General features: G+C 44.2%; 1 protein-coding gene across 3 annotated transcripts in view; it reads left to right on the forward strand.

Annotated features, from left to right (window-relative positions):
• TNC (tenascin C) overlaps positions 1-18,191 on the forward strand; it is a 92,206-nt gene that overhangs the window by 46,610 nt on the left and 27,405 nt on the right. For 2 of the 3 annotated variants that reach the window (XM_068553623.1, XM_068553624.1), the window contains exons 11-15: positions 3,355-3,627; positions 4,207-4,479; positions 5,089-5,361; positions 8,170-8,442; positions 10,762-11,034. In XM_068553623.1, coding sequence (XP_068409724.1) covers positions 3,355-3,627; positions 4,207-4,479; positions 5,089-5,361; positions 8,170-8,442; positions 10,762-11,034 — 1,365 coding nt within the window. The remainder of the gene's footprint in view (positions 1-3,354; positions 3,628-4,206; positions 4,480-5,088; positions 5,362-8,169; positions 8,443-10,761; positions 11,035-18,191) is intronic. The other variant, XM_068553625.1, reaches the window with a different exon arrangement.

Raw genomic sequence — 18,191 nt, forward strand, 5'->3', positions numbered from 1 at the left:
AGAAGGGAGTAACGACATTTCCAGCTGGAGGAACAGTAGGTGAGAAGCTCAAAGGCATGAGAAACTTTATGTTAGTGAAACACCAGCTATACAGTCCTGCTGTATGATGGAGCTGGGGATAACAGGGTACAAGGTTACAGACATTATCAGTACCATCTACAGAGGGCAGTGAATATCATGCCGAGGGGCTTGGGTTTCATTCTTGACAGTGTGAAGAGTCACCAGAAAGTTTTAAGGCAGGCAAGGCTTTTAATTTCAATTAACTTTACAGGATGAGGTCCAAGCAATTTAATCTACCCTCAGGGGTCCTGAGGCTTGAATTTGGCCATCCCACTGCTGTTGGAGAATCACTCTCTCTGCCATCGGTGACCACTAAAAGTGGATTCCTCATCAGTCAGCACTTGGTAATTACCATCTACAAGACGGTGGAAATCCAAAGATTTAAAGTTGGCACAGCCAGAAATTCCCCCAGGCCAGCTGGTCAACTCACCATGAGCACAGAAATGGGATTTTGAAATTCTGATTTCCCAGGCCCACTGGCATTGTTCAGAGGGTAGATGCCAGTGCACAGCTGGAAGAAAAAGACAACAGCCTTTTCATAAAGAAAGGCCAAGAAATTCAGTATGGAACTATACAACGGAAACACGGGGCTTCTGGGGCAGTAAGCCCACAAGTGTGTCATTTGCTATTGAAATGCAGAGTCCGCATTGATGTGAAGCCTCTGGTCTCAACCTCAATTGTTGTCTGCTGTATTTTTATTCACGTTTTTCCCTCTCTTTTCATAATTCTTACCCGCCTCCCTTTAATTTATCTACTGATTTTATTCATTGAAGTTACACCTTTTACTTATCTGTCTAGCATTTGTTTAGTGAAGGGTTTTGGGTCGGGCACCAAAAGCACCCACCCAGCAGTGGTCACGGTCACAGCACTAAATATAACTGATTTTTTTTTCTTGATCTGCCTAACCCCCTTCCCACAAAAAAAAAAAAAAAAAAAAAAAGGAAGACTAGCCAAAAATTTTGGTGGAAGTATCATCACCATGACTATTACCATTTACTGAGCCACGTGACATTTTATGAAAATTACTCTATCCACTGTAAGAAGAGATGAAGCAGGATGTGAAGGACATTGTATAAAGTATCCGTGGCATATAAAAAAGCTGATTTAAAGAAAAAACTGGTTCTCATGAGGAAGAGACATTTTCTAATGTGGATCTCCTCCTCTCTCCAACCATCTTTACTACAACAGCTTAATAGACAATCTGTAACCCCTCCATAACCCCTCCCTCCCCCAGATAGGTAATTCTCCCCACATCTCTTGCAACCTGGTACCTGAAATCTCTTTCATGGAAAAAACTATGCTTTATGTCATAATTAGAGAAAGAACTTAAAAGGCAGTTAACCTGAGAGGAAACACTGACTTAATTCACACAAGGGGGGTCAACTATCAATGTCAGCTAAGTTCTTGACAAGAAGCTTTGACAGCAGCAGGAGAAAAAAAATAAGAAAGTGGGATAAAAAGGAGAGTTTATGGGCCACAGAATTGATTTCCTTAACTTTACGGTTTGGCTTAGCTTGGTTTTTGTCTGATGGCTCTTCATGCATGAGGGCTCTTGGAATATTTGAAAAGGACACACTCCTGACTTTAGCTGTGCTAAAATCCCAAGGTCAAGGAGATAATTGCTACAACTGGAGCACTGCTCCTGGCCTCACAAGGGCCACTGGGTTAAAAGATAGCTGATCTTTTTCCCTTTCTTTCCCCACAAGTATACATCACTTGGAGCTTGGGGTCCTCTTTTTCTCACCTAGACCATGTTTGTGTGGTTAGGAACTGCTATGGGGTCTTGGATAAGGGCTCCGGGACACAGATTTGGGTTGAATGAGGACTCTGTAGAATGAAGGTCAAGGTCAGGTATGGCAAACATTTTCTGAAAGGGCCAGACAGTAAATATTTTAGACTTTTCAGGCCATATGGTCTCTGTCTCAACTCCTCTACTGCGCCACTGAAGCACATAAGCAGCCATCAGCAATACGTAAATGTGCAGGCACGGCTGAGTTCCAATGAGATTTTTACTTATGACATCAAAATTTGAATTTCATATACTTTCATCTGTCATGAAGTATTCTTCTTTGGATTTTTCCAACCATTTAAAAATTTTAAAACTGTTGTCAGCTCACTTATTACCAAGAGAGGCAGCAGGCTGGATTTGACCCTCAGATCATAGTTGGCAGACCGCTGTTCTAGATCAAACAAGATTTGAAGGAGTGTCAGCTTTGTCAAAATGGAACAATTAGGAAGAACCTTCCCCAGAACGTAGAAAAGTCTGAATCAAACAGATTCTTGAAAAGAAACATTTTCCCCTCTGAAAGGATATCTTCTATCCAACTGCAAGCTAAGATTTTCAAGTGAGATGTCTGCTTTAATGGACAGATGATAGGACTGATTTGAAATGAGCAGCCAATGTGAGGCATATAGAGAGAAACAATTTGTTCACCTAAATGAGCTCAAGGCAGTTCTTACTCTGTTGTTTAGAGGATCTGTTTCCAGAGAAAATCCTTTCTTCCTAGGTGATGCAAAGTCCAGTTAGGCTCAGCCCTGGGCAAATTATCACCTTGAAGCCATATTCAGACAAGTGAGTGTTCTGTGCTTTGCTCATCCTAGAGATGAATAAAGACGGCAAGTTTTAATTGAGCTTAATAAGCTATTTCTCCCAGGGCCTCAGTCTTTCTTTCCATCCAATGAGGGGCAGCTTTGCAAAGACTCAGTGACTTCCTCAGGACAGCCTTACTTGTACTGTGTTAATTTATCTCTGATCTTTCTGAAGTGGTTTATGTAAACTGATTTGAGCCCCAGAAACTGACAAAAATCCCAACATAAAGAGACTATAAAACATGCCTTCCAGGAGAGATTGAGGAAGCACGGAAAGGAAGAGAATCTAAGAGGACCAATTTCCTCAAAATACAGAAGGCTGGACGGCTCAGACCAAGAATCCCGAGAGTAGCTGAAGGCTGTTCCTATGATCTCACCTTTAAGATGAGAGCCGCTTTCCAAAGTGGAAACTGCAGCCCAGAGCAGTACTAACCCAGACATGTAGCATTTTCCAAATCCACGGGACACTGGTCAATAGAAAAACACCGTATTCAAAAGACAAACCCAAATACACAGCAAGGCAAAATAAGTATTCTGTTGATTTTTCAGTTGGTGTTTTGATGGTGACAGCGTGGCCCAGGGATGCAGGTGGCCCTGGGGCCCCCATGGTCTCGCAGCATTGGCAGCGGGTTTGCCATTTCTGAGTTCCCAGATGGAAAGCATTTCAGGAATGATTTAACTGACCCCGTCTCTGTCATTATTCAGACCACGCCCCTGAAATGGAAAACCTCACCGTGACCCAGTCTGGCTGGGATGGCCTCAAACTCAACTGGACCACAGCTGACCAGGCCTTTGAGCACTTTGTCATTCAGGTGCAGGAGGCCAACGGGGTGGAGGCGGCTCAGAACCTCACGGCGCCCGGCAGCCTGCGGGCTGTGGACGTCCAGGGCCTCAAGGCCGCCACCCCTTATACAGTCACCATCTACGGGGTGATCCGGGGCTATAGGACACCAGTGCTCTCTGCTGAGGCCTCCACAGGTACCTCTTACCTTTCTGTCTATAGCTTCTGTTTTTCCCAACAGGAACCTGCCCAAGGATAATCAGACGCAACTCGTTTTTGAATAGACTTGAGTACCTTAAGTTATAGCACTATGGTGCCTAATGATGGGGAGAAATCAAGCCGCACAACTCCTGGGGTAGCTTTCACACTGCACCCCATGTGCACCACAGCCTCTGGGGCTGTGCCTAGCCCAGCCTGGGGACTATACACACAGCCCCAGTGGCAGGGACCTTTGGCTCCCTCACAACAGCCTCACAAACAGGCTCCCTCCTGGTGAGGGATGTTAAGGCATGATATTCAGAAGGAAAAAAATAATAATAATCTCTTTGTCTGCCAGAGGCTAGGGCAATTCCTTAATGAAATAAGATCACAAATGTTTTCCTACGCCTCACCCCCTTGGCTCTATTTCTCAAATTTAGGAAGCTGCGTGGTTATCTAAAGAAAGTCACATTTAAAAAAAAAAAAAAAAAGTAATATAAAGCCTGTTCTTTCGTTAAGGAGTCCCTGGATCTTGGTGTGTGATTTGATCATTAAACTGGTTCTTTGTCCTTCTCCAGGAGAAGCTCCCCGTTTGGGAGAGGTCACGGTGTCCGAGGTGGGCTGGGATGCCCTCAAACTCCACTGGACGGCTCCGGAAGGAGCCTACGAGCAGTTTCTCATTCAGGTGCAGGAAACTGACACAGACGAGGCAGCCCAAAACCTCACTGTCCCGGGAGGACTGAGGTCCGTGGACCTGCCTGGGCTCAAGGCAGCCACTCACTATAGCGTCACCATCCGCGGGGTGACTCGGGACTTCAGCACAACCCCTCTCTCTGTTGAAGTCTTGACAGGTATTCTAGACAACTTCATTAATTTGTTTCCTCCCACTGTCTCTGCTCAGGAGGGATCAACGCTCTTCCCTGCTCTAAACTGGGTTCAGCCCTTACCCCAGTGGCGAATACCGGTGAATCATCCCTGCTTCCTTACAAAGGTCCCGTCCCTTATTTGGCCAAGCCCTAGTCCTAGCGTGGTAGCCAATTCCATGGAAAGTTCCACCTACTCCTCATTTATATAAATTGAGGTGACTTTTCTTTTAAAGCAAGTTTCAGTCGTAATAGCTAAGAAGTTGGAAAGCGCACTCTGCGAGTGGGAAAATAAAAACGTTGATCTGAGCTCATTTTCAGAATGCATCAGAGGACTCCCCAGAGCACCATCTGTATGTCAAGAATGGAAGCTGTGAACAATTCTGAGAACTATGTCTCATTTCCAAAGGCTGACTAGGAAAGCCCTGGCTTTAGTGCCAACAATTAGAGTGTCCTCAACACCTGCTGTAAATCACGCATCTGTGATCACCACTAACCAGACAACTCACCCCAACCTCAACCAAAATGCCATCTCGCCTGAGTCCCAGCATGCAACTGCCTTTTTTAGTAACTCAGCAACTCTGTCTTCTTATGCAGAGGAGGTTCCAGATCTGGGGAACCTCACGGTGACTGAGGTTAGCTGGGATGCCCTCAGACTGGACTGGACCAGCCCAGATGGGATCTATGAGCAGTTTGTCATTGAGATCCGGGAGGCTGACCTGGCCCAAGAAGCTCGCAGTCTCACGGTTCCTGGCAGCCTGTGCTCCGCGGAAATCCCAGGCCTCAGGGCTGGTACCCGTTATACAATCACCCTGCGTGGCAAGGTCAGGGGCCGCAGCACTCAACCCCTTGCTGTGGAGGTCATCACAGGTATACGACCCTCCTCCCAGACCAGGGACCTGATTGTGTCAGCCAATTCATTGGAATAGAGAAAATTCCCCATGTATCAGGGCCCTCTCTCAAAGCCGTTGGCAGGCAGCATGAACACAAGCTCTAACTCCGGAGGGTGTGGGTTGGAATTCCACCTGTCTGGCCGAATATTCTTGGGTATCTCATTGTACACCTCTGAGCCTTCATTTCTCACCTTCAAATCAGAGATAATACTCCTACCTCAGAACACTGTCATGAGCAGTTAATGAGATAATGAATGAAAGTACATAGCAAAGCACCCCTCCTGTAGTAAATTTTGAATGCTAAATAGCTAAATTTATCAGATAGCAACATATCATAATATAAATAGCATAAACAGTAGGGCTGTGACACAAGAATAAGGTCAGAACTTTCTAGAGAAATCTTATCATGAGTGGCCTCAGAGTCACTTACTGCCATCCATCTGGTAGTCAGACCTCCACAGAATAACCTTTGAAATGATCTATCATCTTCTGCTCAAGTTAGCCAAGTCTCTCTCTCCTTAACACATCCTCAAGGCAGGGCTATTTCTAAGAAAGGACAGTCATGTTTGACTTCAAAGTTTTTGATTCAGTTTGGAGAGGAAAAACAATTCATCTCAATTTGTCCCCTGAAGATGTGCAACCCCATCTGTTATAGAAAACTCTGTGCTGGTCATGCGGTTTCTAGAAACAACTTTAAAAAAGGCCATGGGAAAATGAGCCTGATTTGGGGGAACAGGGTTTTTATGCTGGGCCCTAAGCCCATGCCCTTCTCTACACATACTGTGTTTTGAAAATGCTGCCCAAATAACCTAATCAAATGAATTGTTGTCCTTGCTCATACATACCAAATAAACCTGGTCCTTGCTAGAAACTACACACAATTCCCCAAATAAGAAAAGTAATGTTGCAATACACCTAAACTGGCCAGATTATCAATGGCCTGTGTTTCCCAGAATATTGTCAAACCAAACAAGAGCAAAAGGGGCCTTTGAGACACGTGGGATCTGGGAGCAGGGTGCTAATGATCCGCATCTGTAGTTTGTAAACTTTTTGTTTTTAGCAGCAAATTCCTTTTGCACGTGAAATCTTACAAGGAACCCCACTATATGACAGATAAATGAACAGCTACTCCTGGTGAGCTGGGAAGGAGGAGAGGGCTGCCCGCACCCATGTCCCCAACCCAGTTCTTCCATAAAAGGACCAGTACTACAGTTTGAATACAGCCCCTCTAAAAGGTCAAGTTTGCCCAGACTCTCCTTGTGCACTGAATCCTGGAATATCTCATACTCTTTCTGGGGGAAGTCTTGCAGATATTTTCTTTTCTGACTTAAAATCCATGGCCACTTCAGCCTTAAAAAGAGAGGCTGGGAGATTGCACTTAACCCTGAGCAGGATTCCACTAAGTAGTGAGTGTTTCCATATCCAGAACCCAAACTCTCTAAATCAGCAATGACTACATTAAATTTCCTTCCTACCTTGTAGAAAAATGAATAGTGGGTCCTGCTCTGCACCATTTGCTGAGCAAAACATAATCACTTTTAATGAAGAGTAGGCACAAACAGCCTTGTTTGTGATGCAGACATTCTTCAATCAGACACAAAGTGCTATCAGGAGAAGGGGGGAGGGAAAACATGAAGCCAAGAATCCAGTACAGTACGGAAACTTTGATCTCTGAAAGATGAGAAAAGTCCAGAGATAAAACATCAGACTTGTCCAAACCTGATTCAGCACATGCTTTATACACCCAGTCAGACAGCCTGTGGCCAGCAATGAGATGATCTCTCCAAAGTCTAGTAATGAGACGAAGCAGGTAATCCTCTCCCACGTGACCAAGAAGTTCCAAGGAGAAACATCCAAACAGTGACACACAGCTCTGCATTCTCAGAGCCAACCAACCGAGGATAGAAAATACAGGGAAAAAAATTCCAGGAAGCTCCAAAAGACAAAACTTGAATTTGCCATGTGCTGGTAACTACACACATAGCATTTACATTGCATTAGGTATTATAAGTAATCTAGAGATGATTTTTTTAAAGTATACAGGAGGGTGTGCATAGGTGATATGCAAATACTACACCATTTTATATGCATCCTCAGCTTGTTATCTATGGGGGTCCTGGAACCCATCCCCCAAGGGTACCAAGGAACAGCTGTGTATCTGTTAGGCTGCCACTTACCAGGTCCTCACTGTGTATCAGGTGTGATGTCAGGTATGTGTCAGGTATAAACTCAGAGGTTTATAAATATTATCATCCAATCATCACACGTTCCAATGAAATGGTACTGTCAGCTCCAATTGAAGATGCGGAGCACAAGTCTCAGAGATGACCTGGGTGACATGCCCAAGATTACGCAGCTAGCGAACACCAGTGTTGGAATTCTAACCAAGGCCCCTCTGCCTCCAGAGCCTGTACTTTTCACCAACTCCTACTTCTCTTACCCTGACCCACAATCCCACGTTTTCCATGGGCCTTGAGGGTGCTAGTCATGCATGACCCTCAGAAACCTCCCAGCAGTGGGTTGTCAGGGGTCGTGACGGCACTGCCATCTCAAGGATGAACAATGTAGATGTTCCCCTTTCTGACCATCTTCAACTCCTGAAGAAAGCTGTGGCCAGATTACCGCAGTTCAAACAGGAAATTCCCCGAGACCAAGAATGACCACACACACAAACACAAGAAAATCTCTTGCCCCTTTCTTTCTTCCCTAGAGCTGGGCTGTGGGACGTTTGCTTTCTCCGTTTTCCGTTTGCAGAACTGACAAATTCCTCTCTGTCCTTCTTCAGCGGAGCTCCCCAAGCTGGGACACTTAGTCGTGACCGAGGCTGGCTGGGATGGCCTCAAACTCAACTGGACCACAGCTGACCAGGCCTTTGAGCACTTTGTCATTCAGGTGCAGGAGGCCAACAGGGTGGAGGCAGCTCAGAACCTCACGGCGCCCGGCAGCCTGCGGGCTGTGGACGTCCAGGGCCTCAAGGCCGCCACCCCTTATACAGTCACCATCTACGGGGTGATCCGGGGCTATAGGACACCAGTGCTCTCTGCTGAGGCCTCCACAGGTACCTTCCTCTCCCTGTCCATGATGCTTTCTCTCCAAGAGGCGTGTGGGGAGCCAGCTTCTGTCCGTATCTAAATCCTTTCCATGTGCCCATCGGCTACTGAACTTGCATGCTCACACACCTCCCTAGGGGCTGTGCCTTGGTCCAGATGCCTTTGACATCTCAAGAATGAACGTGCAGACGCTACCTTTTCTGACCTCTAGCCTCTAGCCTCTCCCAGGCCTTACCTATCCAATCCTATAACTACATCTCTTCTAAAGGATGGCTTTCCATTTCACAAGACAGCCTGATGGTCTTAACTCTTTTCTCCAGTGCTTGGATATAACTAAAAGCCGACCCTTCCGATGTGTGAGTTCTGGTGGAGCACCAGATTATTTACCTTAGAGAGTCTTTTTGCTAGTTGCAAATGGTGCTTTACTATCCCAGATCCCTCAAGGGTATGGGCATGCGGTTCTTGCATTTCAAAATGTTTTAATTTAAATGTTTCTTTAAAATGCACTGAGTATAATAAGGGAAACTGAATTACCCTCCTCCTCCGGGCAATTCTCTCAGATACTCAGTCACTGTTAGAACATCAAATTAGCAAATAGCTAGACCAAAAAAGAAAAAAAAACAAAAAATCACACAATTATGACTGGAGACAGTACCAAAGAACAAGCCATTCATTAGCAGAAGTACACACAGCAGCATTTGAAGCAAAGAATGTCCCGGGCTATGAATGTCAAAGATCTGATGCCCTTTTTGTTCTTTTAGTCGAGAGTTGCTCCCTGGACTGTTGGCCTTTGAATGGCAAACTCTCAGCCCGGACCCAGGAGGGTGCATTATAGTTTACTCATCACTCTGCTCCAGTGACAGGGCATTCAGTGTTTCCCTGCAGCCTGCTCAAGAGCCCAGCCCTCCCCAGCACTGCCTTCCATGTTTCATCTTCCCATGTGCCTCCACTGGTTTGAAGTTGAGTAGAGGCTGTTAGGTTTGGTTTTGCATATGCCTGCCCCATTTTCCTATGATTATTGCAACTAAACTTTTCTGCAAACCTGTGTGTCCTAGTGGATTCTAGCAAAAACGTAGCTCTGCGTTTTAGCCTCAATCATTTCAGTAACTCTCGCTGAGATAAACACACAGCACAGACAACTGCTGCATGAATGGTGACCCTGAAATGCCTAAAAATTGCAGCTGAGGCTGCCCTGGATGGACTCAGGGCTCTTTTATCTAACATCCATAAACAATCCCTTCTCAGAAGGCAAAGAAATCACCCGCCACTTTTGATCTTTCCTGCAGATCTTGCGGTTTGGGTGTTCTTAGTATTTTTATATGTTTTTTTTTTTTTTTTTTTTTCTTTATAATGATAGCAACATTCTTGCTCCTGACAAGTCGGTCTGTGGGGAAGGAGGGCCATAATTCCATCTGACCTGCGTTTCACCAGATCTCTTGGGATGGGAAGTCTTTCTCCTGCCTTGCTAGAGAGACAATACTAGCTTTTCAAATCTTGCTTCTGCCTGCCCTCTGCATGTTTTATTCCTGTTGCTCGGAAAACCACTGGTAGGATCATCTCTGAGAAAAAATGTTACTTCTTGGCCGAACAGGGTTGCCTGACGGCCTTGTCCTGGCTCAGCTCTCTTGGTTGGCAATGCAGTACTAGCTTTCTTGGCCCACGTAGAAGCAGTTAAGAAAAGACAACCTATTTTAGCAGAATATGAGGACAGCTGGCCCTTGTCAGAAGTATGATGAAAATACCAAGAATTACACTGAACAATTGCCAATTCCCTTTGAGTCACAAAATCAGAAGCCTCAAGGTACCACCTTGGGAGGGTAATGGCATCAGAATTATTTAGTCGTCATCTGAACAGATGGGAGCTCCCTCAAAGCAAAGGATGTCTGCTGGCTGGAGCCAAGTACTCGTGGTCTCCTGAGTGCAATTTAAGAGAGTAGAAGCCGCCAGTGCTCGTATCTTTTGACCGATGGCCAGCATCCCTGAGGTGTGGCTCCCAGAAGCATCTGGGTTTCGACAGAACAGGTCCTGCTGCCGTCACTGGGCATGTCTCCTCACACACGCCAGGTCTTGGCCAGGCCCTGATCTTGTGTGGCAGCTCCAGAGCGGGGAAATCTAATTGCCATACCTTCCTTTTTGTATTTTTCTTTTAATAAATCCCCTTTTTCTCTCCCATTGGCACTGATTGGTAACATCGCTTCATGTCACCCTAAGCCTGAACTGTCGGATCTTTCTAGCTATGGTTCTGTTAACAACTGCAGTCTTAAAACCCAAACGCAATGATTAACTCAGATTTATTTGTTTCTTCTCTCCTACCCCTCCTTTTTCAGCCGGAGAACCTGAAATCGGAAACTTAAATGTTTCCGACATCACTCCTGAGGGCTTCAATCTCTCCTGGACAGCTACCGATGGGGCCTTCAAGACCTTTACCATTGAAATTATTGATTCCAATAGGTTCCTGGAAACGATGGAATATAACATCTCTGGTGCTGAACGAACTGCTCACATCTCAGGGCTCCGCCCTAATAATCGTTTTATTGTCTACCTCTCTGGACTCACTCCCAGCAATCGGATCAAAACCATCAGTACCACAGCCACCACAGGTACATGCACGTTCACCCGCTCCTAACACCCTCTCTCCAGAATCTTTTTTGCAGGGCAAAGCCACTCCTTCCTGCCCACTGAAGCACAGGCCACAGGGCACTAACTGTTCCGTGACGCTAGGCTGGAGCGCTATTTAACATAACTCTCTTCCAGCAGCAGCCCAGATGGTGACTTTCCTAATTTATCCCTGACCAGGACATTTGCAGCATAAAATGTAGTTTGGTCCAGAATGCCAAGTTGAATCTGGAGAAAAGAATTCTCCTCATCAGTAGCCAAAAAGCCATGATGAGAGCTGTCCTTGACTTGGAAAGACGTCTACATTGGTCAGAGAGGTCTTAAAAATTATATTGTGTGTTATCCAACTGTCTTTGTCTTCCTAGTGCCTTTGACTTCCTAATACCCAAATATTCCAATGATTTAATGAAACTGAATTGGGCAAGTGATGAGAAAGAGCAAAGATTATTCATCACATGAGTGCACGAGGAAGTCATGCCATTCAGACCACTCCAATTCCAATGCCACCTCTAGGAGAAAAGACCAGAACATGCTGGCTTGCTTCCAGAACAGCGAATGGTAGATGGGAAAAATAAAAGTAGAGTAGAGTAGAGTTTAAATACGGAACTTGGTCAACAAAAGAGTGAACTGCTTTCACTAAATCCGCGGTATCTGTGACATACACGCTATGGGAAATGCTCTCTGGAATGCAGCAAAAGAGAATTCTATGTGAATTCAGAAAGGAGAGCCTTGTCCATTCAAAATAGCATTCTTAGCACATTTTGGACAATGCCTTCTCTCGAGAGATAAAGTTAGACATCACACACTGAAATTTAAAGTTATTTGTGGAGTAAGCACAGGAGAGTCTTTTCTTCTTGATCACAAAAAGGGGTCCCATATTCTAGGGGAATTCAAGAAAAGGGTTAACATTGTAGTATCAAAAGCATCTATCATTTAAGTTACTCACAGTTGAGGGAGAGTCTGTCCTCATAACACTGCAAAGTGTTATCAGCGTGGACCACAGGAAAAGCAGTGAGCCAGCAATACCTAGTTCTCATCCCAGCCAGATGAAAGTATACCGAAACCTAGGGAAATTAGTCAAACACATATATTTCTTCCTCATGGCTCAAGCTGGTTTTCAAAAAAGGGCAAGTGTCTTTACCAGAGGGTAAAGGCTAAAACTTTATGGATTTAGTCTTACATGTTTTGATTTTGACCCTCTAATAGTGTTTTTTTTTGTTTTTTTGCTTTTTGTTTTCTGGTTTTTTTGGCTGCGTTGGGTCTTCATTGCTGCACGCGGGCTTTCTCTACTTGCGGCGAGCGGGGGCTACTCTTCGATGCAGTGCACGGGCTTCTCATTGCGGTGGCTTCTCTTGTTGAGGAGCACGGGCTCTAGGCATGCAGGCTTCAGTAGTTGTGGCACACGGTGTGGCATGTGGGATCTTCCCGGACCAGAGCTTGAACCCTTGTCCCCTGCATTGGCAGGCGGATTCTTAATCACTGCGCCACCAGGGAAGTCCCTCTAATAGGGTTTTGAATTGACACACTTTTGTACTTTTTTCTTCTTGCTTTAGTAGCTGAACCTCTCCTTAGCTGCCTCACTGTCTCAAATGTGACCTCGGGCAGTGTGTCCATCTCCTGGAAAGCTCACGAGTCTGCCTTTGATAGCTTTCTTATAGAAGTTAGGAATTCTGACCACCTCCAGGAAATGGTGGTACGTTCTGTGCCTGCGGCGTCTCGCAGCTTTGTCATCGCCAACCTCAAAGCTTCTTCTGATTACACTGTCCACCTTCACGGGCTGATTGGCAGGCAGTGTGCTCAGACCCTGATGGTGCAAGCAACCACAGGTATTTCCCACGATGGGTTCTTCACTCTCCCTTGAACTTCCCCTGAAGAGCCTTCCAAAAAAATCAACCTCTACCCATGTTTCACCCCCCTGGTTCCTCCAGATCCTTCTCAAATTTGAGAGAGACATCCAAATCAGAGCTTTAAAACTTCAAAAAGAAAAATTCTCACCCCAAATTAAGGAACTTCTGTGTCAACCTCTTTTTTCTAAATACCCAGTCACATCTGGAGTTGCTCTGTTTGTTTGTATAGAGTTAACCTGATGTGCTTTGGTTGAATTTCCAAACCATCCTTTCATCTGATCTTGAATAACCTTTCCCAGTTCCCATTATTGTCTGCCTGTGGTCTTTCTAATCAAAGTTTGCCCATGTCTTATTCAAAGGGGTGTGTGCATGCCACTGTTGTTTCCTCGGTCAGAACGATCTACATTCTCTTTCTCTCCACCAAGATTTTAAAAGTAGTGTCACTAGCATGCAGAGAAAAAGACTCCAAAGCACACCCCAAGTCCCACATGAGAGGACCCAGTGGTCTCATCTTGTTCTTGAGACTTTTATTTGTCTGCATTCCCTACAGACTGCTCTTTTTTGACATTTACTCTATCAAGCATGTTTTGTCATTCACTAACATCTGTCACAAAGTGTCAGTCTTCCTTTCATCTATCATCTTGTTCAAATCTTGGTGCATGTGGTGAGCATTCAGAGTATTAAGTTTTTGAAAATGTCTGTCTTTCCTGGAAGCAGACAACATGTCAAGAAAGTGTTTCAAAGGGTTAGAAGTGGTAAAAGAAAAACATCCCTAGCTTGCATGCAACACTGACTGGACCCTAACTACCGTTCTCTGAGTTTTCTTCTTGCATCTCGCTTTTCAGCTTGGTTGCATCCTTTGGGAGACAGCTAGAGGTTAAGGTGACCTTGAAAACCCAGGTCTTATTGGGTTTTGGCACTGCCAGTCTCTGTCTGGTAGCATGAAAAGAGTCCTAACGTGCGTCCTTAACTCGGGAGAGTCCTTCCACAGCAAAATATAAGGAAAAAGCAGACAGAGTCCCATTTGAAGGATTTCACTTTTTCTGTGGTTGAGGTAATTTGCCAATGCTGTACCTGAAAATTATAGCATCATTAGCTTCTCAAACTAATTGCTAAGGAGGAAATCCCATGCCATTACTTACGGCTATCCTCTGCTTCTGAGCCAGATTCATTTGTCCTTAGAGACTTTATGGCATTGAGTTATGCTGTGCAGTTGTCCACTTAAAGTTTATCCAGATGAGCTCCTTCTTTCCTCCAAATACTGGAGCTGCAGCAAAACAACACCCGAGTCCTTGGAAGAGTCTGCTTCTTCCCAACCCTAAATCCTGATCCTGGTATCTCAGTCCTCCAGGACTGTTGCCTCTCTCTAAAATACAGTCTGGGTTGAACTTATTTTAATGTTAGTATTATTTGATAAACGTGCATTTAGGTGGCCAGACCATATACATCCCAGTTGAAACTAGCCGTATAGGCCCCCTACATTAAAAATGAGTTGTTCTCATCACTGATTATCTAGATTTTAAGGGACAAGAGGAACTTAACCTCAGTGGAACCATCCATCTTTCCAAATTATCCAATAAGTGAATTTCATAATCAGAAAATGCAAAGTCTAACTTCAAGTTTTCCTTTAACTTCTACATATACCAGGAATTTTTAAGTAGAGGACATTTTCACCTTTATAGTGTTTAGAGTGAGATGTAGATTTTCCTATGGTGCATACATTTGGGTTTTTGACTACTACAAAGAATTTCTCTTCTGTGGATATTAACCTTTAATTTCTACAATCCAAATAGATCATAGAAGACTAAATCGGGAAACTCCAAAGTAGCATTTTCTAAGGCATGCTCAGTGGCACACCAGCAACTTGACATGTTCAGAGAATATTCCCCAGAAAAGGTATCCATTGATAAGTTTACGAAGTGCTGGGCTAAACAAAATTAAGTAGGTTTCTTTACAGAACCAGCATTCTGAGGCCTTTAAAATGCTAGTATGCTTCGTGAATCTCTAGGATGAGATATAATATTCAATATAATGTGAAGCTACCTTTTCTTGGAACATCTTACAGAGCTAGTGTCCCATCACAAACCTTAGAAAATGTACTCTTAATACATCTTTACAATAATTCATCTACTGCTATAATGGCTTCTTCACTTTTCTTCATACATGACCAGCAAGTGGTCACGTCTCTACTTAAAAAAAAAATGCAAGTCCACACCTGCAGAGAAAGCAATATATTTTCTAACATTATAACCAGCGCAGGTGTGGACACAGCCTAATACGCTACCTTTCTGCAAATATTTGGAGGGATTGATACTTTCAGATTCTATGGCTACATTCTGTAGAAGTCCTCTGCTTCCTCTCATAATGTGTCTCTCATTCTCTCTGCCCATGTTCCTTTCCCTCAGAGCCAGAGCCACTGTTGGGCAGGCTAATCCTTAGCAATATTACCCCTGACAGCTTCAACGTGTCATGGACCACTCAAGGCGGGCCTTTTGCAAAGATTGTTATCAGTGTTAGGATTTCTCCCTCGCTGCACGAGCCCCAGCGGTTCACAGTCTCAGGAGACGCACAGCACGCTCACATCACGGGCTTGCTGGAGAGCACTGGCTGTGACGTTAGTGTGGCAGGGACCACCTGGGCTGGGGACCCCACCAGACCCCTCACTGCTTTTGTCGTGACAGGTACTCATTCAAAGGTTCTCGCTTGTCTCTTCATAATTCTAAAATGGGGAAAAGAAAGAAAGAGGATAGGCATTCTAAAGGGAAATTCAACCCCAAATATAGTCTTCATTCCATATGTAAACTTCTACATGAAAAGAAAGCAAATACTCTCGCAAAGAGAGACCTTTCACGGCCACTCTTAGGAAGTGGAGCCAGTAGACTCAACAGTTGTATAAAACTGCCAAGGAATTCTGTGCCCAGTTTTACAGGCTGTCTGATTCACGGTTTGGAGACTCTGGCTGAAGAGTGAGTTCTAAGTTAGAAATGGCCCAAGGCAGGATTTTGTCCATAAGTCATGCTAGGTAAAGCAGCCCATGAACCACCTGCCCCGGAAATAATAATTTATCTTTTTCTTCTAAAAAAGTTACTTCTTAAGATTGACATCTACAACAGATTAATGAGGGTTCAATCTAAGATAGCAAATAGATCTCACTTTTAATTAAACCTTAACCATTCATTAAACTCGACTTCTTACCTCTCTCTGAATTACAAAAACAAATGGTTTTCTATTTCCTTTCCTGAAATTATCCTAAGTCAACGGCAAAGGCTGCAAATGGTGTCAATTTACCAAATCTCTAGCCTGAAAAGCCTCAGAAAATATTTAGAAGTCTCTTGCCTTCCACTAATGATAATTTTTAGGAGACCAACTTTGCTGGCTGATTTTCACTTTAAACCAGGCCTCTCTTGAGGTCTGAATTGCTATAAATTGCTATTTATCTACATAAGTAAAATACATTAATAAGTTCAATTACATATTTAACTAGAGGCGGCATGGTTTCCTAGAAGAGTGGGGATCTTGAGATCAGGCTATGTGGTTTCTAATCCTCTCCCACATCTTTTTAGCTACATAACCTTGGCCAGTTCTTAACTTCTCTGAACCCCACTCCTTTATGTATGAAGAGAAAATATTCACAGGCACCTCCGGCAGCCTTTTCTCAGGGATTAAATGGACGTGGTGCAATTTAACTGCCCGGCATCCCGGAGGCATTTTACAGTTGCTGGGTCCTTTCCTCTATCTCCCAACAATATGAGGAAAGTAGTGTTCTTAAAACTAAGCAATAGAAAAAAAAAAAAATGAAAAGAAAGAAAAAAAAAAAAAAGCAACAGCCTAGATAGAAACAAGAGACCTCTGCAATCATGACTTTCCTATTATTTTTAAGAGAACACTACATGTTTTCATGTAAGATCAGAGAGTAGTTAATGCTTTCTGTCCAGTTAGCTAATGTGAATTCAATTGTTCAGTCTTCAGATGCAGAACAAGTAATTCCTTAGTGGGGTGAGGCGAGGAGTAGCCATGACTAAGAACTTCAGTGCCCAGAAGGGGAAGCATGGCCGGCCACGGATCCCATCAGGCCCTTATTTATAGCCTCTTGCAGGACCTCCCATAGAACAGAGAGAAGAAAGGGAGGCTGGTCTTGGGAATCCTAGATCCAGTTACAACATTGTCTCAGCTAATCCTTGATGTGCAAAGACTCCGCATTTTAAAAGAAGCATATTTTAAAAAGAGGAAAGAAAAAAAAAAAACAACTGAACATAAGGGACTATAAATAACAAGCCCTTGATGGACTAATTAGCCTGAACGCCCTCCTTTTCATCAGAAGTCTCTGCTTTGATGACATGGAAGTGCAAGGAGGCCAGTTATCAGAGAAGGCGCCACTTATCTAAACAAAGCTCTGCAACAGAACTTGAAACCCTTGCCTTGCAGACAAAGAGGCCTGTTTGCACAGTGTATGTGATTTCATCTTTGTCTTTGATAGAGTTATGATTTGGGGGAGATCCTTATTTGGTTAAAAAAAAAAAAAAAAAAAGCTTCAAGACAAACACCAAGTGGTTCAAAATAAGTCCAGGAAATCCAAGCCACAGCAAAATTTACATCTCTGCTTAGGGGGTTAGGGCATTCATTCACTCGTTCTTTCAGTCACCAAACATCTGTTTTTAAACATTTTTCTTTACATTCCATGATTAGACTCTGGGCATTAGTGTAAGGTCATTTATCTCTTTGAATGCTTCCATTTAGCTTCAGTGAAAAAGCAGGCTCTAACCTAGATGGCGGCTAAAGCAGCCTTGGCCATGGAATTCCCATCCCCATGCCCACTTTGATGAAAAATAAACACATTCACCATGACTGTGTTTTGTTTTACTAGAGGGGAGCCACTGGACCTTCTCCACTAACGCTGCTTATACCTCCGGTCTTGCCAGCACCCATGGGCTTGACTAATTATTAGACTTTGGCTTAGGGTGTGGAAAGAACATTGAACCCGGAGTCAGATGATCTGGGTTGGATCCCAGCTCAGCCGCCTAGTGGATATGTGACCTTGGATAAATCGTTGACCTCTCTACTTCCTTTGCTGCCATGGGGGAGAAGAGGGGGTAGTAATATCTACTTACAGCGTCATTGTGAGGACTCAATAGGATGATGGATGTGAAGCCTTGTCAATTGGGAAGTACTGACAGAAACCAAGCTGATATAAGGTCATTCCTTTGGGGAATCCCTTGGCACCTACGAAATAAGAGTGCCTGAGACACAGATGTCTGGCGAACGAATGAACAAACAGTGACAGAACTTACTGAAGA

Source organism: Eschrichtius robustus, chromosome 10, assembly GCF_028021215.1.
Source record: "Eschrichtius robustus isolate mEscRob2 chromosome 10, mEscRob2.pri, whole genome shotgun sequence".
NCBI classification, from domain to species: Eukaryota; Metazoa; Chordata; class Mammalia; order Artiodactyla; family Eschrichtiidae; genus Eschrichtius; species Eschrichtius robustus.